The 26981-nt window shown below is 34.7% G+C and overlaps 3 protein-coding genes, 1 long non-coding RNA gene and 1 pseudogene across 10 annotated transcripts; 2 read left to right on the top strand and 3 right to left on the bottom strand.

Annotated features, from left to right (window-relative positions):
* Positions 1-253: 253 nt before the first annotated feature.
* Positions 254-8089, bottom strand: LOC131661981 (uncharacterized). 7 transcript variants are annotated; one of them, XR_009301327.1, is made up of 14 exons: positions 7427-8089; positions 7231-7361; positions 7037-7151; positions 6895-6964; positions 6308-6729; positions 5654-6070; positions 4554-5356; positions 4296-4467; positions 3590-4107; positions 3455-3510; positions 2329-2412; positions 2004-2244; positions 1612-1820; positions 254-1509 (listed from the first exon to the last, which is right to left on the bottom strand). It is a non-coding gene; the product is annotated as an uncharacterized LOC131661981 (long non-coding RNA). The 7 variants fall into 7 exon arrangements; XR_009301326.1 differs by having other exon boundaries at positions 254-1820; positions 4554-4631; positions 4764-5356; XR_009301323.1 differs by having other exon boundaries at positions 254-1820; positions 4554-4908; positions 5038-5356.
* Positions 8090-8833: 744 nt separating this feature from the next.
* Positions 8834-10777, top strand: LOC131661980 (arogenate dehydrogenase 1, chloroplastic-like). Its single transcript, XM_058931645.1, has 6 exons — positions 8834-9334; positions 9411-9566; positions 9898-9980; positions 10086-10155; positions 10269-10343; positions 10464-10777. The coding sequence occupies exons 1-6, from the start codon at positions 9008-9010 to the stop codon at positions 10554-10556; spliced, it is 804 nt and encodes a 267-aa protein (XP_058787628.1). The 5' UTR covers positions 8834-9007; the 3' UTR covers positions 10557-10777.
* A 2974-nt stretch (positions 10778-13751) lies between these two features.
* On the bottom strand, positions 13752-19047 carry LOC131661979 (protein RETICULATA-RELATED 5, chloroplastic-like). Its single transcript, XM_058931644.1, has 7 exons — positions 18272-19047; positions 18038-18167; positions 17068-17595; positions 16075-16182; positions 15441-15989; positions 14536-14649; positions 13752-14139 (listed from the first exon to the last, which is right to left on the bottom strand). Exons 1-7 carry the CDS (start codon positions 18958-18960, stop codon positions 13954-13956), a joined length of 2304 nt encoding a protein of 767 aa, XP_058787627.1. The 5' UTR covers positions 18961-19047; the 3' UTR covers positions 13752-13953.
* Positions 19048-20382: 1335 nt separating this feature from the next.
* On the bottom strand, positions 20383-21145 carry LOC131658384 (uncharacterized). Its single transcript, XM_058927683.1, has 3 exons — positions 20750-21145; positions 20560-20666; positions 20383-20443 (listed from the first exon to the last, which is right to left on the bottom strand). The coding sequence occupies exons 1-3, from the start codon at positions 21143-21145 to the stop codon at positions 20383-20385; spliced, it is 564 nt and encodes a 187-aa protein (XP_058783666.1).
* Positions 21146-23172: 2027 nt separating this feature from the next.
* LOC131658383 (uncharacterized) lies at positions 23173-25527 on the top strand (annotated as a pseudogene).
* The last annotated feature ends 1454 nt before the right edge of the window (positions 25528-26981 follow it).

Genomic DNA, 26981 nt, shown 5'->3' with positions numbered 1-26981 from the left:
AATGTTAAATAGTAATAAAATTGATTAATCCAATAACTTATTTATAACTCCCACAAACTAAAATATAAAAGCCACGTACTGAAAATTGATAAAAAAAATATGTTACGTGGTTTTCTATAAAAATCTTAAATGACTCAAAAAGTATGGTTTATAACTCATAATATAAATCATACTTTTAGAAAGAGTCTCGTTTTTATGACAGAAAATTGAAAACAAACATGAAAATAATACAAAAATTATCCAACTCATAATATTCAAGATACAAATAAAAAATAGTCCCGAAACAACTTAAACTACGCTCACCAATTCTATCCTTTTTTCTTTTCAGTTTATATTAGAAAAAGCTACAGGAATTTACAATAACCAAGGTTTCAGGATCACGTAAACAATCTAAATAATCATCCATTAAAACCTTTTAACACATGCCAATCAGGCCATTCAAAGGCATATAAGTTTTATTACATATTGCTAAACAATGCAAGTTCCTGTGTGACGAAATCTCGATCTAAGAACCACCGGATATTAAAGCCTCTAACATGCCTCCATATTTCGAAATTGGACTGGCCTATTCAAATGAAACTTTACAAAACCACCATCCATTCGCTTACTACCACAGTAATTCTATCAGAAGATCCAGTTTTTCTTTTCTTAACTTTTTCTCTACAGCGAAACCACACTCACAACCTGCTCATAATAGATTGACACCGGAAAATTATGACCAAATTGTAACTGGTTACAAATACTTTCACGCATCTAAGGCAATGCCTTACAGAACCCTATAACTTACTCTACTGAGTTACCATCTCTTGCACCAAACAGAAGCAACTGAGATATACCCCTCCTCCATCTCACAACTACCTTCGAAGACTCTTCCTCGATCGCACATGAGTTCCTTTGAGTGCCATAGGATCTATTAACTTAATTCATGATAGAAATAAACCGTATTGCGCAAGATGGACGGCAGCCTAAATTCTTTATTCCTTGAGACTTCAACATTGATTGAGTAACCAACAGCTCAACCTTGTTGTTTCGTGGACTGATCATTCTCGGAACGAAACTGCAGAAGTTACATCTACTACTGCATATCTTGACTTGAGGCAGAAGCAGTAAAATACTGAAAAGTGTCATGAGCCTGTAAGCTCCAATTATTCTCAGTGAACCAATGCTCTCCATGACTGATACTCTAGGGATCAGTTTCATGATTATAACTTCAAAGGCTGCATTGTCAGTTAGCTATCTGTCCTTAGCTTGCTGAATAGCAATCTGTCCTCATCACATTAACAACAACCGTTCACACAATACCCACATTTCAACCATTCAAAACCGCAGCAAAAATACTCCCCCATCATACCATCGCTGCTGAACCAACACAAACAGCCACCTTGTAACACGACAACCGTGAATATCTGCCTCACATCACCGTCGGGTTTCCTCACTTCAGCCGCTCAACAATTGTGACAACAACCTTCAAGGTCACAAGTTCAACTCACTTGCACTGGTTGGTTGGAACTGTCATGCATATAAAGACAATCGTTTTTAAAGCCTCATCAAGTTCCTTCACATAGAAAGAATTGAATGCTCTTTATCGAACCGAACCCTGTACAACCTCACCTGAACATGGCTCCAGTATAAAGGAAACAACGCCTTGGCCTGATTCTGGATATAAATATTTGTCCAAAGAGGCGCCTTAGGAAACTCTAATCTAAGTGTATCAGATTGTGTGGACAGATTATGATTATAAATGGTAAGACTGCAAGGAACAACATCATAATATGTCCCTGTAGCACCTGTGTTGCGAGCACATCCAAGACTCACTCCTCCTGCAAGAAACAGAAAAAGCTTTTATATAGCATGTATGTGGTTATTTGAGGTATTAATCAGTCACCTATTAGAAGGAAAAAACTAATCAAAAATTAAATTTGAAGTGGATCAATTACTTATAGAATGATCCCATTCATTCTTCATACAATCATATTATGGATATAGGAAGTAGTTTGCTATACCTTCTGGTTTTCCTTAGCCGCATGATTAGCTGCTGCTCTATTTTGGAAGATTTTGAGGATCTTCCAAATCTTTTTCAAGACCAGAAGATGAAACACATGGTTTGATACCTCCGATTCCAAGAGCTATCAAGTAGAGTGCTATAAAGAGAGATGCAGTTTGTCCTGATTCCGGATGGTAACCATCAGCATCACATGGTGGCTTCAATCCTGCAACAGCAGAAAACGTTGAAAGCGCCATTCCCTGCGAAAGACACAAATGTCCAAAATGAAAATTTCAAATGCAATTCAGAAAAATGAACTTCAAAAGAGAGAAATGTAGAATTACAATATAAAACTGCATGTAACAGTGAGCCTCAGCTATTACACCAAAACTCCAAAGCTAAACAAAGCTTCTTAGAGAATACCCTATCTGTCACCAATAACAAACTAATCAATAGGGGAGCTTACACCCCTTTTTCCTCCCTATTTATTCTCATCACATCAATAGCTAATTGCCACGTTAGTCACGGACTCGTGGCTTCTTAATTCTTGTTGTTTTCCTTTTTACCATTAGTCATACACTCCACACTTTTGGTTTCCCTTGACTGCCTAATAACAGGTCTCCATCAGGCTGCAAGATATTTGATTGCCATAAAAGATATAATAAAGCTAGTTTGACGATAAACCTCTTATGATGGAAGGGCTAGGTGGCCAGTGGAAATGTGGTTTGGAAATATATGGTGTTGGGGCCGGTAATCAATATTGATGTTCTATGGGGTGCGACTCACATCAAACATAGAAGCTTAATTTCTCTGCGTACACCTCTAAAATCTTTTCTCCAATCATTGTCTGCATTTGATGTGATTTATGGGGTGCCTAAGTCACATACGAAGTAGTATATGAATAGGATACAATATAGAATACTTAAGCGGCTTGGTTCTTCCCTCTTGATAGTTAGCTTTTAAGGGAGGGTTTCCTAAGTACTTGGATATATATCAGTCATGAGTATCACCCATTTCAACCACTTTTCTCAACCCCACACACCTCTCATAATTCTCTAATCTGCTATCTTCTCATAGAAAAGGGAGCAAAGGGTAAATTTTGTTTTCTATTATTTTGTTAAACCCTAACCAATTGCACCCTCGTTAAGATTTATCATTCAAATCAAAGTATGAAATTAAGATTTGATCTTAGATAGAGGTCATATAAGCATCAGTTGTAGATAAAGGCTAACGAACAATTATGAGTTTGGTGTGCTAATTCTGTTCATGACTTTTTCCCCCACTTTTTATATATATCTCCACTGTTTGATTAATCCAACATCTAAGACTCGTGTCTGTAAAAATTCTTGAAAAATCTGAAGTTGATGCAATTACTTATAAAAAGGGCCGAGAAATAAATATTCAATTCAACTTGTGAAGTTAAAACAGATATTCAAGCTGACATTATTGGATAGATACATGAGAATTTACCTCCTCTTCTTTCTTTCTTCTTCAAATGTTGCCTTCTCAGCCTGCAAGTGTTCTCACTGAATAGATAAACAATTAAATTTATTATTTTATCATAGTTTTACAATTGTATTAAAATAGATCAAAAACTATACTTACAGCATGGCATGATAGCAAGTATGAAAAGTATTGAGCAAACCATAGTCATCCTAGAGTTTCCTGCCCATTCTTCTAGTTAAATATTATAAGCTTTGGGGTGTTCAATTTAAAAATCATCAAATGTCATAATATATTTCAGGAAACTTTGAGTTTCATTATTGGACAATGTTATTGTTAGGGACCCAGATTTCTGCTTCATGCTCCATCGATACTATTAACAGAACCTTAACAGAATACTATTGCTAATATATACTGGTGCTAACCCTCTCTTTTCCAGGGGATGTGGGCCTTGACAATCCAAAGTTCACCTGAATTGCATCTCTTTTTGCTGAATTGTCTACAATGCCATTCTCATATAATAAGAGTGTGAATCTCAAGTGAAATTCATTCTAACTTCTGTCCCCTCGTGATACCCCAACACAACAGCCTCCCCGACAACCCCGCCTATAAGCATTCGCAAACCAATCTCGTTCGAATATGGCATAGGATGCACATACGCTCCATAAGCAGCTAAAGAACTAAACAAAAAGAAAATCAGTTACAAACCACATGCCAAGCAAGGGTCCCAAAACCACTATAATTTACAACAAAACATACACATATCCAATTACCAATTACATTACACAAACCACGTTCAGTTTGAAAACCGGAAAGAGAATTACCGCACCACGTTCAGTTTGAAAACCATTTCCGGGAAGAGAATTACCGCATTGACACCGAAAGCGGTATTGCGGACGATGTATGAACGATTTTGACTTTTGGGAAGCATCCTAAAGAGGAACACTGTTTGATTATCAAGAAAGTTCCGGTGATGATAGCTTGACTTCCAACCACAGCTTGAAGTATGGCTATGGCAAGAACAGGCCATCTAAGTTTTACTAAAAAAATGAGAAAAAGAAAAGTTAAGCTATATATCTAGATAAGAACTAATCATTCTTTGAAAAATTAAGAGTCTCATTCTTACCTGAAGAATAATACCAGTGTACTATAAAATTATCCGATCATCAAAATTGATGTCTCATTGAGGCGTTCATAGCTTATGCTACAACTAACGGAAATGTAAAACTTCGAGAAAGTTTTCAATCAAATCCGACAGATTGCTATTCTGATATCGTGGAGTCAAAGCATAAATCATATCATAATGGTTGTAAACACATCATTATAGCCACCGTACCTTTGCCCTTCAATTTTGTTCGCATTCGCGCTGAACTCCATTCACAAAACGCAGTCGGATTTCTCCATCGTCGGGAGCCTGATCATAGGTACTTCAGTTTTGGAAGCCTGATCAATACAACCTTCAACTTCACCACTAAAACAACCTGAAAACTCAGCAACCTCAAATGGAAATAAATGTGTACAGATAATCATGAATCATAATGGATCACATAATTATAAGAATGTTATTCTTGATTTAAAAGCCATACAGACCAAATACAATATGAGTGTACCTGTGGTCATGATAGCTAATTCCATAGCTGCTGGACTCCAATTCGGATGGTGGAAAGCTCATCAAAATAGTGAGTAGGCAGCAAGTATGTTCACACCAGGTGTGGTTACATCAGACGGAAAGCTCTCCGGATAACCTCTCCTTGCTTACAACCTCCCATCTTTGCTAAATCACGGGTGCAACAGATTGCTCTTTGTCCGCCATAAACAGAACCACCTATATCATCACGATCAGCAGCCTCAAAAATAATAATGTGTACTGGCACCGTTCCACGCGCCTTGGCTTCATATTTTCTTCTCCTAAAGGTTATATTCTCAAATCTATCACCCATAAGAAAAAAAAAAGTCAGTGTTTTTTGTTATGTGTAACAAATAATTCAAATAAAAGATAAGAAAATAAGAGATATGAATTATATAAATCCATATGTAATGAGATAAAACATATAAGGTTGGGAGCAATAGTCCATGGAATGTGTCATAGGGTTTTTTATAAGCACACCCATACTCTAAACATAAGTACTCATGCCATAAAATATTCTCAGATAAATTGTAAATATGTTATTCCAGATGCACCCTGGAACAAAATATAGTCAATTAGGATATGTAGGACAAACTGACCTAATGCAAAATGGCATGGTAAAGGTCTGCCAAGTCTCTTCAATGAAGTCAATTCATCATCTGTTAGATTAGACTTCACACCATATGGAAGTAGGCGAAAAGGGTGCCTAAATCCAGGAATAACAGTAGGTAAAAGATCAGCATCAACAGGCACAGGGTCAAACCCTCACCAATCAGTAAATCGAGGCCCGAGTCCCTCTAATAAGCTGTCTACTTCTTCCAAAAGCTCTGCTTCACCTGGCAATTGAAATCTAACTTTATTGGGGGCCCCAACTCCTTGTACCAGAGCTGATTTAATAGTTTTGAAGTTTGAACTTTGCCCAGCATGTGTGGTTGAATTCATATCAGACAAATGGCTCTCTCTTTCATCATAATTTTTATCATCGCCATCCATATGTTGCAAAGCATCACCACTGTCTGAATTCTTAGTGAAACAAACATTAAAGAACACAAACAAAGAAACCAATGATACGACAGAATATAATCAAACAGATCTAGTACAACAATTGTATGTATAAACAAACACAAACACAAATGTTAAGAATAATTGTAAATACTAAAATTAAATTAAACACCAGAATTAATAATAAAAATAATAATACAAAAAATAATAATAATAATAATTTTGAGAGAGTAATTAATAAGAAAATTTACCTCATGGCCACATCTTGATAACACTTGGTTGAAAAGAATATCTCACATGGATTCTACCATTGAAGACAATAGCAACAACACCATGAGAAGGAAAAAGGAATTCAGGGGCTTTTAGATTCCCACTATTTAAAACCAAAAAAAAGGTAACTAATAACACTAAAAAACAAAAATAAATTCCATTATAAAAATAAAAATAATTAGAGAAATAAACAAAGTGGGTGTTGTTGGAAGACCATTGAAGAAGCTTAGATCGTCATCAGGTTCAAGAAAAATAGAAGATTATAAACAATCCCTCTGAGCAATAGTAGAACTATTGCTCCTGCAAAATTGTGATACCTTCCATGGAATGCATCATACAATATCTGAGCTGGTACAAATGCTTTAGCAGTCTCATTGTTTGGATCATAAAGATACGCGAAATCCTGAATCAGAGTTGAAAAGCAGTGTTACTTATCATTCTTGTTCCAAAAACCGAAGTGTTAATTGGTTGATTATATATATATATATATATATATATATATATATATATATATATATATATATATATATATATATATATATATGCCTGAATGCTGAATGTATGTTACCCATATATTTGTCACCAAAATCCTGCATTCCACTGTTTCTCTTTTGCTTTTGCAGTCACAAAGAAACAACCTATAAAAGTATGTGTGTGCTATATTCAATATCAATTCAAGGAAATGGAACAGGTTTCTAAGAAAAACTTACTTGAATTCTAATTCCCAGTAGTTGAAGAACAACCGAACACATTGTTTATCCAAACGAAGCGGCAAAGATAAGGTGGGGAGAATTGGAAGAAGATGACGGCGAGGATCTCAATTTCCTGTTAACACCATGACAGGTTATAAGACAAATAGATTTCTGCCAAATAGATTTCTATTGTCACAGCATTTGAAACTCACCATAACAGAAAATGAGAGGAAATCATTATAACCGGAACAAAATAACAGAATCAGAGGACAGAGTTTGCGATTCCCAAATCCTCCTCCATATCTCAAATCTTCTCTCCATAATCACCATCACCGATTTCAATCTATATAAGAAAAATCAGAAAACCCTAAGAATATCATTATCAAACTTCCATAACAGAAAACTCACCTCATAACATCTTCAATCTTGAATTGATTCTCTTACATTCTCCAACAATCTTCAATCATTATAACAAACACTTGGTGGCCTATTAATTCATTCCAAAAATAAAACTAAATTAGGCAACATTAATACACCTAAATCACATTTGAATGGAGAAATTTTGAGAGAGAAGAAGAGAGATTAAAGAGAAAATAACATAAACTCGGAAAGATCTCACCCAGCTTTGGCAATTCAGAGCTGTTTCAACTCAACATTCATCATCAAACATTCAAAACCAAACACCACAGGTTCAAACGCGAACAAAACACCTCAGCAACATAACCAAACCGATGGACGGATGCGGAAGACTATCAGAGGGGATGAATCAGAGCAGTTCGTCGGGGAAGAAGAGTGGAGGCGTTGCCGTTTTGGCTCGGAGAGAGAGAGGAAGGAGATTCGTTCTGAGTGTGAAAGGAAAAATGATTTCGAAACCGTTTTGGAATAATAAGAGGAAGGTTTTGGAAGAGAAAGAGGATACTTAGTAACTGCAACGTACGTGAGAATTGTAACTGTCGTAGCATAATGAAGGCAGAGCACAAAATTGAGAAAAGTGACGTGGAAAATTGAGGGAGCATTTGCTGATGTGGATGGTCTAAGAATTGCCCAAATGGTAGACTTTTCTTATATGATAGATTTTATACAACCAAGTGCTCCCATTTTCTCTTAAAAATTAATTATACTTACTTTACAATATGGCCTTTTTTTTTTTTTTTAATAAGGCAAACCAAACCTATTCTTTACAAAATCTGCCCTTAAAAAATTAGGAATACTACTATAATTAGTGTAATCAGAAGTAGTTAGCCCTATATTCGCCAGAGAATCCACACAGCTATTTCCTTCACGGAAAATATGAGAAACCAAAAAAGAGATACTAACCGTAATATTAACACAATTAAGCCATCTTGTACAAAGATGCCAAGGAACACATTACGGGGGAGAGAAGGCACGCACAACTGCTAAAGAATCTGATTCCAGCCTCTTGTTCCAACCCTTCTCATGGGCGAACTCAATAGCTAATATAGCTCCGGTGAGTTCGGCAATGAGAGAGTTAGAGTCACCAATATAACAAGCTTGCTAACATTGTGTGATTCAGACACTTTAATAAAAGTAAAATTTTCAAAGAATTAAATATAACTTTCAATTCTATAGTATATATATTTGGTCAGGATAAAGTTTCTTTATTTAATTCCTTGATAAATAGAGTATAGAAACTTTTTAACATTTACTCTTTTAAGAATGTTTGGAATAGAATAACTTAAAACAAACGCCACATTCAGTGTATAATTTCCATTGTTAATTGTTTATTAAGGAACAGAGGCGTAGCTTGTTTGAGTACTTTACTTAACATAAAACTTAAAAGCTTCACACGAATCATAACTTGTTGCAAAAGTACAACAACTTGATGGCGTGAAATAACCGCTGTCTGTCCCAATCAGTTTTATAACATTAGAAACTGAAAAGCCAAGGCATGCCTTGTTGGCTTCTCCTATAATAAGTGCTTAATTACGTGAACCACTCTAACATTATTTTCTGTTTCATCAACCAACCATGTCGTCTTCCAAATGTTTGAAAATTGGAATTGTTGGGTTTGGTACATTTGGTCAATTTCTGGCAAATACAATGATCAAACAAGGCCATACTTTAACTGCAACTTCAAGAACAGATTACTCTCAACTCTGTCTCCAAATGGGTATCCATTTCTTTAAAGATGTTACAGCATTACTTGAGGCTGACATGGATGTCATACTGTTATGCACATCTATTTCGTCGCTGTCCGAGGTTGTCGGGTCAATGCCACTCGCTTGTCTGAAACGTCCGACGCTTTTTGTTGATGTTCTTTCGGTTAAAGAGCATCCAAGGAACCTTCTTTTAAGAGTAAGAATTTACATTACAGTTTTGTTTACTTGTTTGATTTGGATGATTGATCTAGTTTTTGTTTTGTATGTTTAAGGTGGTGCCAGAGGAGTTAGACATACTCTGCACACATCCAATGTTTGGACCAGTGAGTGGGAAAAATGGATGGCAAAATCTGACTTTCATGTATGACAGAGTTCGAATAAAGGATGAAGCTACCTGTTCTAAATTTCTCCAAATTTTCGAAAGTGAGGTGAGTTAATAGCTGTACTTAGAACTATTAGATCAGGAAATGTTATATCATAACTCTACAATCTCGCCCAGTGGCGCAAGGATAAGGTGATAAAATTTATATGGCCATTATCGAAAATAAATTTCTAGGAAGTAATATTCAATTCTTGTTTGGAGCGAGTTTGATTAGACTCTGTAACTCCCAAGTTTGGACAACAACAGCTTGGTTTCCAGTTTAAAAAAAAAAATGCACAAAAATCAATTGTGAATGCCGAATATATATATGAAATTTACATGTATATGAATTGTATCCGAGGTAGAACTATTTTGCAATATTGTGTGTTATTCTTCAGGGTTGCAAGATGGTAGAAATGTCATGTGAGGAACATGATAGAGCAGCTGCAAAGAGCCAATTTATCACGCACACAATAGGCAGGTATGAAGCTTCTTCCTACATATCTTTCTAACAAACCAGAGACAGACAGACAAGCACCTATTTATACACTCACTGAATGTTACTTTTTGGTGTTTTCTTTACAAGGACATTGGCTGAAATGGATATTAAATCTACACCTATTGACACCAAGGGCTTTCAGGCACTTGTTCAGTTGGTAAACACTTTTTAACATAATCTTCTAAAGCTCCCTCTTTTCTATTTTGACCTCAAAAAGGTAAATTATATTATAGCATATGTCATCATGTAACATTAAGAAACTCATTGCAGAAAGAACCTGTCATGGGATGCAGTTTTGATCTGTATAGTGGATTATATGTGTACAACAGATTCGCCAGACAAGAGGTAAGGAACTGCCAACAAAATGCTTATTTTCAAAGATATGTTGGTAAAACAAAAATAAAAATCTTGAAGCCTTAAACCAAGTAACTTGAAACGGACTCATGAATTACAAAATGTATGCAGCTGGAAAACCTTGAACATGCCCTACATAAAGTCAAAGAGATGCTGGTTCGAACGATGGATGAAGGACAGAACTCAGAAAGAACTGAAAGTTGATGGATACTATGTTTTATGATGAAGACATATGGACAAACTATTTATTTCCAATTACTTTTTCAGTTTTCTTGTTTCCGTATCTAAGTTTGGCCACAAAACAGAAAGGAATGGTATATGTTAAATTACATGTAATAAAGATGTATGCATTCTCTTTCATTGCATATACAGTGTTGGAGTAACTTTATAATTTCCTTATTCATTTATTTTCTATATTTATTTCTTACTCAAATTTGTATTTATCATTCTTTGTTTCTACCTCACAATTGTCTAGTGTTGAAATTCCAAAATATAGGATGCTTTAGAAATTTCAAAATGAAAGGAAACTGTATTTGAGAAGATGGGAGCACATGAAAAGAACAAGATTTGGACAATTATGACACAACATGATGTTAAAAAGATTTCGGAATGCAAATGAGTGGTTACCATGAAATAGAATTCAAATTGGTCCATTGAAAGATATAACGTCTTAGTTGATTGTTAAAGGTTTCACTTCACTCAAATTTATGGTATAGATTACTCAGAGACATTTGTTCTTATTGCTAACTTAGACTTGCCTCTACATTAGTTGGACATTAAAAATGCATTTTTCAATGACGATTTGGATGAAGAAGTATACATGGATATACCTTCGGATTTTGAAAATAATGTTGGATTTAATGTATGCAAACTAGAGAAGTCCTTGTATGAACTAAAGCAATCCCATAGAGCTTGGTTTGAAAAGTTCACCCAATCCATAAAAAAACAAGGTTACATTCAAGGCTAAGTTGATCATACATTGTTCACAAAATTCTCCCATAATGCAAAATTTGCAGCACTAATAATCTATTCGATGATATTGTTCTTACTGGAGATGATATAGATGAGATTGCTAGAGTAAAAGAGAAACTAGTTGTCAACTTTGAAATCAAAGAATTACGATTCTTGAGATGTTTTTTTGGTATAGAGGTTGTCCGATCAAAGAAGGTAATCATCGTTTTCCAACAAAAATGTATTCTAGATCTCCTGAAAGAAACTAGAACGAGTGGTTTTAGACCAACAGGTACTCTCATGAAACCTAATGCAAAACTTTAGGAAAAAAGGAAAGTTCATGTGGACACCAAAATGTATTAAAGATTGGTTGGTAAACTAATTTATTTGTCTCATTCTAGACCGGTCGTCGTCTTCTCAATTAGTGTGATAAGTCAATTTAAACATCCTCCTTTAGAAAAAATCTTGAATTTATATTCATGAATGTTTATTAGGCAGGATATGTAAGGGATCAAAGATATACCTTTAGATATTGTACTTATGTTTGGAGTAATCTTGTAACTTGGAGAAGCAAGAAAGAAGATGTGGTAACAAGAAATAATAGTGCATAGGCTAAATTTAGAGTTATGCCTCAAAGTATCTGTGAAAGAATGTGGATCCATTGAATTTTAGAAGAGTTGAAAGTAAAGATTGAACTTTAGCTGAAATTGGTGGCCATCAGCATAGCTTACATATGAGAAAAAATCATAATCATGTATCTTATTAAAACACAATTTTAATTTTAAAAACTAATATGACATGGCAAGTGTAAGAATTTTGATTGGTTGTATGTGTAAAATTAGTTTACACTGTCAGTGCACTACTTATAAACTCTATATGAGAAAAATGAATATGCATTAACTGTCAACCAATCATAACCATGTATCTTATTAAAACACGATTTTAATTTAAAATACTATTATGACATGGTAAATGTAAGAATTTTGATTGGTTGTATGTGTAAAATTAGTTTACACCGTCAGTGCACTACCTATAAACTCTATATGAGAAAAATGAATATGCACTGACAGTGTAAAATAATTTTACACTGTCAACCAATCATAACCATGTATCTTATTAAAACACAATTTTAATTTAAAAAAACTAATATGACATGACAAGTGTAAAAATTTTAATTAGTTGTATGTGTAAAAAGAGAAGTTAGATGTCGTTCTCATATCTCCACCATTTATAAATTCAAGTCAACAAACTGCTAACCATATAATTTTTCTATTCTTTTTTTTTTATATATATATTTTTTACTATAATAATATTCTGTTATGTTTGTTTTAAGGATTAAAATATTCTTAAAAACTTTATTACCAAAAATATTTTTCCTATGTTTGTGTTTGATTAATAATTTAAATTCTCATGATTGTTTATAAAATATATTTAGTTTAAAAAACTCAAATAAAAATAAAAAATTAAATAAATATAAATGGGAAGATATCGGTAGTTACATCTTATTTCCATGAGAATAGAAAATAAAAAAATCAAATTAAATTAAATTTCAAAGAATAAAAAATTCAAAATCATAATTGATAAATACTTAAAACAAACATGAGAAAGAAAAAAATTAATGTCGTATTCTTTAAAATAAATTAGGAATCCATGAACCAAACGGCTCCCTAGAATATCATTTTTTTTAATGAAATTATAATCTTCCTATTTATACCAGCTATTACTGAAAAACTAAATATAATTGTTCCCTATTTCACTGGTATACTATAATTTCATAAAGAAAAAATATATATATTTAGTATTAAACACAGAAGGTTTTACTTTGGATTCAAGATTTCAAGTTAAATCCCAACTACTTCCACCAGAAGGTTTCACTTTGGATTAAAGACTTCAAGTCAAATCTCAACTACTTCCTCCATAACCAATAAATAGACCAAAACATTACCCTGTCACCCTCAATCACGGATCCTCTCATGTGAAATTTCACATAATCATGTCATGTAGAAACTTTATGCGTATCTCCTTTTAATTGATTTTCACTAGTTATGCCATGAGTCCATGACCAAACTTTCTTAATTTCTATAAAGAAAATAATAAACTAAAAAAAGAGTGTTCAATGTGGCAAGATCATATGAAACTTCATTAAGAATAACGACTCCCATTATCCTCTAAGATTTTGATTATGTAGTCCTCTATAATTAAAGATAAATAATCTAAACTTTCTTAAAATTTTACTACATATCCATAGGAAAACTCATTACTTCATAATATATTCCTATATAAAGATGTTCAAATGAGAAACTCCATATCAGGAAGTCCAATACAACTGCTTCTGACTTATTCTGGTTTCAATTTGAAACAGCGTTCTTCGGTTGCAGAAACAAAACTTTTTAGATTCAGTTACAGAAACTAAAGTATAAAGTATTAATGCAAGTAATACTTATTAGATTGAAAAGAAATACTCTTTATATTACATTGATGAAATTGGGATGTTGAAATATATATAAACAAAAGTATTAGTATATAATTAAGCTATGGAAGGAATTGTATGTTATGATGAGAAAAAAACCTATTCCTCTGTGCCTATTTACTAGCTCTTCAAGAAAAAATATGCAAATTACAACAAAAATGTCGCAAGGGGTATTTAACCTTATTCACTTTTAATCTCATCGATGCTGGCTTCTTCTGCTTCGTTGCATAAGATTGCAGCTTGATTTGGAGAATCTGATTCGTTGCATAAGATTGTAGCTTGATTTGGAGGATCTGATGTAGGTGGGTCAGGTGACTCGGTCTTTCTAACTTGCAGTCCAGTATCGCGTGCAATGTCAATCCATTGCTGCAGCAATCAAACAAAAAAATAAATTTGAAAAATCGTAGTCAAATTTAGAAACTACGTGCAGTTGCATGATTAACATCAATCAAAATTATATGCTACCATGGTCCCTAAGTAATTCTCTCTTTAGAGGATTTAATTTTTTTTCAAATTACTTATCAAATTTAAAGGATATTAGTTAATAGTTACTTCTTCCTTCAAACAGGAAAGAAAAAATAGGAAAGATTCTCGTTACTTTTTTCTTTAATTGAAAGGGAAAGAAAAAAGTAAACTTTATTTCTGAGAATTAGTCTTCAATCTTCAAACAGGATCAGCTTACTTAAGATGAGATGATGAACACTGAGCATTTTGAAAATGATAAATAGCAGATATAAGATAAAATAAGAAAATATATCTTACCTGCGTTCCCCAGTAAGAATTGATTGTCCGTGATACAAAAGATAGCAAATTTACAAGAAAGGTTTGGGAAGCAAACTGATCAGAAATCCGATGCTCCACTACCCCAGCAATTATCTGAGTAAAAAAAAATATACTGTAACATCAGTATTAATACAGAAGGCCAGTAGCAGACGTAAATTGGATGCAAATTTACAGTACAAGATTATCACATAACTAAAAGTAGAGCTATACAATAACATATTCAATTTTCAGAAAGAAAATATCCTCAAATAATTACACGGCAGACAGAGTGCAGATAAAAAAAGTATAAAGGAGTAGAAAATTGAACACAGTATTTTAGGGAGTTTTCTGTTATAAAAGAGAGGGAAGGGTACTGTGTAATGCATTAAAAAAAATTGTTAGAGTCTGTCAGGATGGAAAATTTCTCTGGTTAAGGAGAAACTCTGCTCTGGTTTAGGTGTTCTTGGAATTCTGGATTAGTTTTCTGCTTTCTCTCCCGTTGTAAGGGTTTTAAGCTCAACCATTAGCAATAAATGCTGGTTTTTATCAGAATGGGTCTAACTGAATAGGTAATCGAACTCACATAATTTATCGAGACTCGTTAATTTCACCAATATGAGAGTGTTACGAACATTTCTCTTTCAAATTATGCTACTGCAAGCACTAGTGAGTGGTTAGTAAGAAAATCATACCACAACTAGTTCTTAAAGATACAGATAGTCAGGACCTGCTTTCAAATGTCAACATACTAAAAGTTCAAGAAATCACAGCAACTCTTGCAACATAATGTCGTAAACCATGAATTAGACAATGAAGATGCCATTTCCTACAGAAACTAGGTCCAATCTTTTAAGATTTTTATTACAACTGAAAAATTCAGTGGAACATGCAACTTCTCAAAATACCTGATAACGGAGATTTGCAGATATTCCAAGAAATAATGCATAAACAACAGCTGTTTTGAGTATTGGGGACCTTGCAATCTGTTGGTCAGTGATAATTGCTGGATTAAGTAATTTACGAACTGCAAATAGAGAGTTTGATGAAGCCACAGCTCCAATACTTGAAATAAATCCAACACCAGCGAGTTTTAAACCACCAAATAAAACTGATGCAATTCGATGATTGAGGTCCCAATTTGTTCCCACTGGATTCTTCTGAAATGCATTGTCTGGGATGGAGCCAAGAAGTCCCATTAGAGAACTAATGTTATCAGGCGCATTCATGTCATCGGCATAGGAAATGAATGATAAAGTTGGTGCAGGAAGCCACACTGTAAAGAAATCAACGACTGATCCTCTGACAGTGTCTGTAATAACATAGTCAAGCTCTTGGAAGAAGTTTTCTCTCCGCTTTAGATACTGTGCTAATACTGTAGTTGTTACTGATATTCCTTCTTCTATAGCTAATCTATACAAGAATTTGGGATCTGCCAACAATCTTTCCCTGAAACCCTGTATCAAGAAGAACCAGATGGAGAGTGATGAAATAATCTCATGATTAAAAGTAAAGGGTTCTATTTTAAAAATAAAAATTTACCTGGAAACGGTGAGTGAGTTCTGAAAGAAGAGGATACTTCTCTAGATCGAAGAAGTTCTGCAACACCTCTGGTGATACTAAACCAAGATCAATTCCCTTTTGAAGATCCTAAAGTCAAAAGGATATATAATCATGTACATAACCAATAATGGCAGATACCATCCTGTCTAGTCTAAGGATGATTACATTACATTGAATGATAAATAGATGCATAAAAAAAGAACTAGAAACATGGCAACTACCTAATCATTAGATGTTGCAACCAATTTAAACTAGCTATCTCTACCAAATGCTCAACTATACCCCCTAGCCGCTTGGGATCAATGTATGTATACCAGGTTATAGAATTGAGATACTTCCATTTTAGAGAAAAATAAAATAAACAAACATATGATATTTCATTAACATAACACAATTTAACATCCCAAAAGTTTCAAGTCCAAGTCTTCATATCATATATTGTTGCGCAATAAATTCTCAACAATATATGATATAAAGACTTGGACTTGAAACTTTTGGGATGTTACTAAATAGGAAAAGAAAAATAGGAGAAAAAAAAGTACTACTAAATGATCAGTATTCCAGTACAATTCTTCACAACAGTAGACTGGGCTGTATAATCCGTGACAATCAACAAACAGAAATATCAAATAAAGGTGTGCGTGTGTGTGATCTAGCGGTGAAACGCTTGAGTCCTGAGAGTGTGCTCCTCTCAAGGGCTCAGGTTCGAAACCCGCTAGATACAAATTGCTTATTAAAAAAAAAAAAATCAAATAAAGGGATAAATGATAACGAAACACCAAGCTTAAATTGAATATAGAAAAGGAATTCATAAAATGCATTGACATGTAACAAAATACATAGTAACATTTAAAATCTCTCAATTTTGTATCACCAAAATGGAGAAAATAAAGGGCTAAATTTGAAAGGGGAAATCAGCAGAGCAAGAAAAGTAACAGTTAAGCTAATTAGTGAATGTATTGGCTGGCTAACCTGTGGAAGGGCATCTCGCCGCTGCCCGGCAGCATTCATAACCCGAGCAATCTCAACCCGGTCAAAGCAATTTCTGCTACAGGGTCTGGCTGCAGAATACCACAAAAAATCAGCAACAGGAACTTCTCCCTCACTGCGAATGAACTGTCTTTCTGGATCAAGCAATATAACTACTTGATTTTTCTTTTGCAGTTTTCTTGAAATTCTTGCGGGCACTCCAGTTCCTCTAGATCCATATGTGACATGGCTTGCACCAGTCACAACTATCAACATACCGGTAGCCCCTCCATCAAGCATACTGCGTAAGATGATCTGGGACATAGTATACTCGTCAACTACTCTAGCCTGTGCAGATAGATATGAGCTTGGACCAAAAGGAAACGACAGATTTGGAGTATTATCCAGTGATAATCTACGCGACATAGAAGAAAATCCTGATATGAAGCCTGAACCAGCTGGAGGTGCATATAAATTACGTTCAGCCTTTGTCAGCCCACTAATTCCTTCTGCTTGGACAGTCCTTAATATCTGTTGATGAGAAAATGTCAATTTATAAAGATCATCTTTGCATAACTTGACATAGAGATACAAGAATTAAGCTTGATCCTACTTAGTGGAATCGGTTACAAAGATCTACTGAAAACATACAACTCTATCAAAAACTAAACCAAAATTTAGTAAAACATCGAATGCAAGGTCAATTTAATTCTCCAATATATCATCCTTCATTCTTTCAGCATACTATCTGATCATCTTCTCATATCATGATATTACCATACCACCCGAGGCAGGTTTTTAAAATCATGTTTTTAACCCTTTGAAAAATGTTATATTAAACCTTTTGCTTGATTTGGAAACCTTGAGTATTATGAATTGAATTCATTTCTAATTCGAGGAATCAGGGTTTATCTTTCATACACTAGCTTTTTCTTAACAATCTACATCAGTATGAATGAAAATTTGAACACACCTCCAATGGAGTACCACAAGCAACAAGATGAATTCCATTTTCACGACAGTAACTAAGAATAGGTTCATACTCCTGCCACCGTTCAGGCGGCCAATGCGCCGTGTAAGTCTTCAAGGTTTCTCCGTCTATCCTGTATGACAGTCAAATTCTTCTATAAGCAAGAGAATTGTGAGAAGCAATATCAAATATCAATGAGAAAAAGAGAAAATTTGACAACTGAATTAAAATGATTACTTTTTATCAATATACTGATTGAGTGGTTCCTGAAGATCAGAGGGAAACGCTTCAATAGCCAAAGATAAACGCTTATCAATCTCAACACAACGCTTATGCAAATTCTTGACAATCTCAAGCTCCAATTCCTTATCATCTCGAACAGGAACCTGTTCAGCTTCCCCCAAATAAACAACCCTAGCATTCATCAACTTCTCCCACACTTTCCCTTTCTCTTTCCCTATCGCCAACGGTTCACCAATCGCCGTCGCGTCATAAATCCTCGAAGTTATCACTTCCTCCTCTATCTTCTTCATCTCCTCCGGTTTCACAACCGTTACCTCCACCGGCGTCGCCTTCTCCTCTTCCGCCGCCCTCGTCGACGCCGAAGATAGCAAGAACGAAGCGCCAACGGCTAGAAAAGGCGCCACCAGGACACCTCGCCGGTTGCTTCGAGCTCGAGACCATTCTCTCTGCTCGACTGAGGATTCACTCACTTCATCGTTCCCGTCGTGGTGTTCGGTTTTCCGAGCAGCAATTATACGGTTGGTGTGGGGGAGATGGAGGTTGACACGGCGGCGTTTGGCGGTTTTTTGGTTGAGCGTTGGAGGATGAGTTTGGGAAGGTTTGGCACGTGAGAGAGTTGCGCGGTGAAAGTAAGTCACGTGCGGCGTTGCAGTGGCGAAGGAAGCCTGAGTGTTGGGCTTCATTTCCCTTCAACTGTTCTTTTCATTCCACGAAACAAGTTTCAAATAAAATTTATATTTATTTTATTTTTATATTTCCATTATAAAATACTAGTAGTACATTTTGTTATGAAATATTAGTACAACCTTGTACAATGTTTTCATGGCCACTAATTTGTGACGTGAATTTGAGAAAGCCACATATTTTGGAATTGGAGTTGTGTGGATAATGTGGGTGTCGTATTTCGCATAGTTTAGTTTTGGAATTTTGTTAGGGGATAAATATGATCTGAGTCAGATGTGACTCATGGCCTTATGGCATATTTGGTGTATAGGGGCTTGGCTTGGCAAGCCGCAATGTCGGACAAATTATTTACGGTAGCGGCAAATGAGTTGTATTGAGAAAATGAGATAAGATTCAATTCAACTTTCTCTATAATTTCATTAACTTGTAGATTCATTCAAGCAAAAATTTAATTAAGACAAAATCTCAATTTACCCTCTTAATCTCTTTGTCACCTAACAAAATTTTAATTATGCCTCCTATATTTTATAGATGCACATTTGAAAGTATTTTTTTTTTAAATTTATTTCTTTCTGTAGGTACATCTACGGAACATGTTAAAACAAAGTGTTTCGTAGATGCATCTACGGAATAGTCTGCAATATTTTCAAATGACATACATTTCACTCTAAAACTCATCTTTTATAACAACAATGGAAAACCTAATTACAGTAAATTAAAGTAATGCAATTTAAAGGCAATAGTAAATAGTACACCAAAAAAATAAATTGTATCAATCGTCGGTCAATAATGTCGAATATATAAATCAAAACCTCGTACATAAATGAAATTAAACTACATATATCAAATAAATCATATACATCACTACTGTGTGTGTCGGAAATCATCTTGTGCCTCTCCGCTGCCTTTGGCCCCGCCTCCGTCTCAGCGTCCACTACGCCGTCTGTTGGCTACTCTACCTCTATCGTCGAGTGCCCCACTTGTCTTGGCACGGTTTATAAGGTACAAAAATGCCTTCTCAATCACCCTAATGATACCCTCCACTAGACGCAAGCCAACAGACGCCTCAGGGAATAAACCGTCGGCAATGTCTGCCCACGCCATGTCAGCTATCTCACGACACGGAGGAAGAACATTATGAGTGTGGTCCATCTGAGCCTGATGAGTGCGCAAAATCTCCTCGTGGGCAGGTCTGGGCGGTGATCCAGGTGTAGTGGGAAGCATGTATGGGTATGACACTCTGTAGTACCAAGTAATGTACCCCTCGAGGCAACTCCAGCCCCTCTCTGTTATGGTCGCCCGAACCTCGGCAAGAACCATGTGGTGCTCCTAGTCTACAAAGACCTCATCTAGATGTCGACGGGTCATGGCGATAGGAGTGGAGTCAGAAGGGGGTGAAGTATCGTCTACTGGTAGCCTAACTAACACATGACGCGCTCCGGAAGATAACGAACAATGATGGTCGAACTGGCATCTAACCATCTAGAATATAGTGCGATCTCATCAAATGGAATCGTCTCACAGTGATCAGCGTAGCAGTCGTAGTGGATGTCCTCAGCAACCATGCGGTGAAGACATCGCCTGTAAGGCTCTGGTACCTGGTTCCCTCTGAGGGGGCGAAGGCTCTGGCACGCGGCATGTCCTTAGTGTAACCCGACACCTCTCCCCAACCAATAATGTTAGGGTAGTGTTGTAGTATCCAACCCTGAAAAAAACACGATGATCAAACATACCATCACAAATATATAGTTAGCTTTGAGAAAATGTAATAGGATACAAGATTGTTACCACTAAGAGGGTACAGCTGCCAACCACAATCATTGTTTTCCACATGCATCCCTCTCTGAGTCTGTGGTAGGTGTGTGCTAGTGTAGCCGCTCCCAAATTGTACTCATGGACACGTGTGATGCCCGATAAGTACGTCAGGTAAACAACGTTTGTGTACGTCGAGCTCGTGTCCACAAAGAGCTGAGTGCCTACAAAATATAGTAAATAACATCTCAGCACCCGCTCTCTGTGTATATCCACCTCTGCCTCATCACTAGCAGCCTGATGTGCCGCAAGAAGTTTCATATCATATATCTGTTGCAAGGTGCGAAACCTCACGTGCGCCCCGCGGGTCCTCTCCACCTCCTCAAGCGCATCAGCAGGATCATTCCCTAGCTCCTCAATCAGCATCTCCATCACTTCCTCCTTCGTCAGCCTACCGTGACTAAGGAAGGTACCCTTGATAGGTAGATGTAGGAGGCATGCAATGTCGTCTAGGGTGATGGTAATCTCACCGTGAGGAAGATGAAAGGATGAGGTCTCTAGATGCTACCTCTCTGCAAATGGCATCAGCATCTCGTTATAGATCGTCTGGAAGCCTATCGTGCAGAGGTCCCCTAACCCAGAAGTTACGAGTACATCCCAGAACCACGACTCGTCAAACTACGCAAGAGCGGCAATCTTTTGGTCGTGGTTGTAGAATCTCTAGGGATCCCTCTCCTGAAATTTTCCAAAAAAAAACCTTGTTATTAATAAGCAAAGTCAATAAATTTAAGAAAAAAATAAAAGTAATAACCAGAGAAAATTTACCTCCCTCTCCCAAATATGCCTAGTTGAATGATCTGAATGACTAACCTCCCGAGTACCAGACAGGCTCCGGCGTCGAATCATCCTCGTGCAGCTCATTAAATGGCACCGAAGATCTTGCATTGGCTGTCACTGGCACATGCACAGAAGTAGAAGAACTGCCTCGTCGACGTCTATGGTCGGAGGGCATGTGTGAGGAACCCTGAGCATCATCCTGAGTCCTTTGTGATGTAGTGTTAGACGGAGAATATGGATGTCAGTTTGGACCTGTTAATGGGGATTCCCGCGAGGAATTCCCTGTTCGGGGCCCCAAAGATGGGGAATTTTTCCCCGCGGAGGCGGGGATGGGGAGAAAAATCCCCCCGAGAGCATTTCAGGGACGGAGACGGGAAATACATCCTCCGCCCTGCGGGGACATTGCCCCGCCTATTATTTTAATATAGTTAATTTAATATATATTTTAGATTAGGTTTTTTAGTCATTTCCTTTATGTTTATTTTTAAAAATAAATAAATATTCATGTATTTATTAAGAGAGAGAAATGTAAATATTAGACCCTAAAAAAAGTTGAAGCGTTTCATTTTCTTCTGCCAGACACTTAGAGTCTCAAGAAGTTAGACTCCTTTTTTTCTTCTGCCGTCAAATCTCCATTCATCTTCCTCTTCCAATTCCATCTTCGCTGCCAGTGCCAAGGCTCACCACCGTCCATCATCTCCTCTGTTTGGTGTGCTTTCATTATTCACAGCTCTTACAATTTTATCAATAAGGTTTGATTATCACAAATTTGTTCATGTAATTATTTATAGGAAAAAAATAGATTGTTTCTACTTGATTCTCATAAATCTGTTCATATTATTGTTTATAGGAAAAAGTAGATTGTTTCTCCTTGATTCTCATAAACCTGATCATGTAATTTCTTATAGGAAAAAGTAGATTGTTTTGACTAACGTAAAATTAAATTGTTTAAAGATTTTAGAGTTATCAAATCATTTGCATATAAAAAAATATAAAATAATCAAAAAATTACTCATTTTTATCTCCTTTTGAATATTTTTGTGTTCATTTTTTAACTATACTATGCATTTGTAATTAAAATAATGTCATCAGTTTTTCCTTAAAAAATATTAAAATATACTTTTTTATTTTTTATTAATATATCACGCTATAATTTAGTTTTTTAAATTAAACAAAAAATATCATGCTATCACCCATAAAAAAAAAATTGAATATCTTATATTTCTAATTATAAGACCAAAGCCATTAATTTTATATATACGTAAATATAAGGTGGATTGATAATCTTATGTATTATCAATGTGATATATATAATTAATTGATATATGTTATTATTTCTAAGTGATATACTAAAAAACTTAAAATTTTAAAAAGTAACTAGATGAAAAGTTACAGTAAATAAGGCATCATATATTTAGAAATATACTTAATACATTTAGAAATATGTGTAATGCATTATATATTTAGAAATATAAGATTTTTTTATTAATCATTTTTTATGTGGATTTCATGTATTTACTATTTCATTTATTTATTATTTTTTCATATATTTATTATTTTTGTTTTACTTCCATGTAGACTTTTAAAATTTGTGTTTGTGTGTCAGGTTTTTGGTAAAAAAAATGGTTGATGAATTTCAATCATCTAATGGTCCTAATGTTGCTTGGGAAAGGAATGAAGTTCTTATAGAAAGTAATGGAGTTTCACTCACACAGGAAGTTCAATCTACTCCAAATGAAATAAATATAGAAAATCAAGATCCTGAAGCTCCTGTTGAACTTGAACCCACTACAAGTCCTAATAAAAGGGGATTAAAATCATATGCTTGGCCCTATTTTAAAAGGCAAAAAATAGGAGGCCTTTGGAAGGCTATATGCAAATCTTGTGATAAGAAACTTGGTGGTGATACAAAAAATGGTACTAAACATTAGCATATGTCCAAAACGCACATAGAGAGGTCCAAAACAAGCCATGCTTAAAGTGACAGAAATAAATCCAGAAACAGACAGGAATCATTTGTGGTTGAAAATTATACATTTAATCAAGATGTTTCTAGGAATGAACTCGCAAAGATGATTATATTGCATGAATATCCCATCATGATAATTAACCATATTGGTTTTAGAAATTATAGCCATTCTCTTCAACCTTTGTTCAAGATAGTTTTTCGCAACACCATGAAGAATGATATAATGAAGTTGTATGAAAGTGAGAATTCAAAGCAAATTAAAATACTTGCAAAGAATAAAAGCCGCATTGCAATAACTACTGATATGTGGACTGCTAGCAATCAGAACAAAGGATATATGTTTGTTACAACTCATTACATTGATGAAAATTGGATTTTGCATAATCGAAACATTAGGTAACTTCTCCCTTCCATTTTTATTATTATTATTATAGTATAATTATTTTATGTGATATTTACTATAATTTATTCTTAGGTTCATTTATCTCCCTACGTCACATACTGCTGAGGTCATTTGTGATTTTTTGGTAGATTGTTTGATGGATTGAAATATTGATAGAAAATTGTCAACATTAACCGTTGATAATTGTAGAACTAATGATGCTCTGATTGACCATTTGATTGATAAGATGCACCTTCTTCTTTTGTTTTAAAAGGGAAATTGTTTCATATGCATTGTTGCGCCCACATATTAAACTTGATAGTGAAATATGGCATGCAAACAATTTCTAGTTCAATTGAAAAGATTAGGGAAAGTGTCGGTTTTTGGGTAGCAACACCAAATAGGGAGGATACATTTAAAGAAACTTGTAATCAGTTGAACATGACTTATGAAAAGAAGCTTGCACAAGATTGTAGAACAAGATGGAACTCTATTTATTTAATGCTTGCTTCTGCATTGCCTTACGAACAAGTTTTTAAACGTTTAAAACAACGTCGTGATTCCCAATATAAGTGTGCACCAAGTGAAGAAGATTGGAAAATGGCAAGAGAAATTTGTGACAAGTTGAAATTGTTTTTTAGTGTCACTGAGTTGTTCTCGGGTACTAAGTATCCAACATCAAACATTTATTTTCCCAAAGTTTGTCAAATAAGATTAGCTTTAAAAAAAGTGGCAAGATTCTTCTAGTGATACTATACAAAGTATGACAAGAAGTATGATAGTGAAGTTTGACAAATATTGGAGTTTGATTAATGGGGTGATGGCAATAGGGGCTGTTTTGGATCCTAGATATAAAATAACATTGTTGAATTACTTCTTCCCACTTATGTATGGGGATAATGCTCCCAAAGAATTGGAAAAGGTAATACAAATGTGTGAAGATTTAGTTGAAGTATCAACCAAATGATGATATGGTTTCTACAAGTAGTGAAGTTGGTGCATCAACATTGGTAGATGACATTGATGTCACAAGTCAAGATTGGGAGGAGGCTTATTCGGAATATGCGATGGAAAATACTTCAACTACAAATGTCAAGTTAGAATTTATTTCCTACTTGGAAGATGGTGTATTGCTTGATAAATAAATAAATAAATATTTTGACATCCTAGGATGGTGGAAACAAAATGGTTCGAAATTTCTAACTTTTCAAAATATTGCAAGGGACTTTTTAGCAATTTCTATCTCTACTGTTGCTTCAGAGTCCGCCTTTAGTACTAGTGGTCGTGTTTTAAGTCAACAACGTAGTAGGTTGAAGGAAGACACTTTAGAGGCTTTGATGTGCACTCAAGATTGGATCCGAAAAGATATAAAAGGTAATATATTTTTATCTTTTACAAGATTAATTGTAATGGTTTTTTAAATTTTAATTTAGCTATTTGTTTCTTAGGTTACTCAAAAACGTTGACTCAATTCAAATGTGTGGATGAAGATATGGATGATGATGATGATGATAATAAGGTAATTTACATATTAGTGCTGATTACCTTTTAGTTTTTAAAGTATTTTGTAAGTAGATATAATTATTGATGGTTTACTTTTCGTAGGAAAAAGAAAGCTGTATCTAATTGTGGAATGAGGAAGAAGACCTTGCAAGGAGAAGTTGGAAAGAGAGACATGATTTATCATTACTTGTTTGGATATTTTGCTTAATATTTTAGTTTATTTATATGTAACTTTGTTTTAAGTATTTTGATATTTCTACTTTATGTGTGTTCTCAATTGAGCAAATAGAGATATGTAGACTTTTGCTTTTAGTTGACTTATTATGAAGTATTTTTTAGCTTTTCAAGCATACTCATGATGCTAAATTTTACAATTATCCCTTATTCGTTTTGATGAATTATAGTTTTTTAAGCATATTTATGTTGTTGGACTTTTTTGTTGTTTGGGCATATTGTTACTTTAAAAAGTATTATAATTCATGTTGTTGAATTTTATAGAAATTTATAAAAAAATATATTATTATTTTGTGTCCCATTAATATTTTTAATAAAAAAATAATAAATGTTAAATATTAGTATTTTTTAATACCAGAATAAATATGTGAATTCGTTGTGCATTTTATTTTTATAGAAAATATAGACATTTAAAAAAATAAAATATTAATGAATAAATGTAGGATCTACGGGGATCCCCGCGGGAACGGGGGTGGGGATAGAAATACCCCGTGACGCGGATCGGGGACGGGGACGGGGAATGAATTTGATGGCGGGGAAAAAGATGAGGAAGTGTCCCCCGCCCCGCCTCGCCCCATTGACATCCCTAATGGAGAAGGCCTCTCAACTGGAACGGATGGAGAAGGTCACTCGATTGGAATGGATGGAGAAGGCCCCGCTGGAACGGGTGTAGCAGGTACATCACCTGAAACGGTGGCTACATCTGTCACCTGTGATACTACACACATCCGTTCACGCCGCACAGATGCATGATGTGTAGTCCTCCCATGTATAATGCGATCTGGATGGTCGGTCATAATATATCCATTGTGATTTAATAAAATCGAGTATGTTACTAGGTAGTTATAACAAGAAAAAGAAAGAATAAAATATTAGAACCTTCTGTAGATGCATCTACGGAAGTACCTTACATCTTAATCTTAATCTTAATATATATAAATGCAAGGTTGTCATGATGGCAACCCTAGCCACATGTCAACCTGATAGCAACTCTAAGCCCAAACCCTAATACTAATTTTACAAATTTGACCTCACACCCTAATTTTAACTTTACTAATTTAACCCTACATTAAGAATAAATATAATAATAATAATAATAATAATAATAATAATAATAATAATACCATTAATAATAATAATAATAATAATAATAATATAAATAATAAGTAATATATATTTATTGCCACAATCTGAAATCTATTAGTTATTGAATTGACATAATATTAATAATTAAAATAATAATAATAATAATAATAATAATATTTAATTTTTAATGAACAACAAATTAATTTTTACATAAACTCAAATTCTTTCAAATTACTCATCTAATAAATAACTGTATT

This window comes from Vicia villosa, linkage group LG3 (genome assembly GCF_029867415.1).
Source record: "Vicia villosa cultivar HV-30 ecotype Madison, WI linkage group LG3, Vvil1.0, whole genome shotgun sequence".
NCBI lineage: Eukaryota > Viridiplantae > Streptophyta > Magnoliopsida > Fabales > Fabaceae > Vicia > Vicia villosa.
The sequence above is the reverse complement of the archived record's forward strand: the minus strand, read 5'-3'. Positions and strand labels throughout refer to the sequence as shown.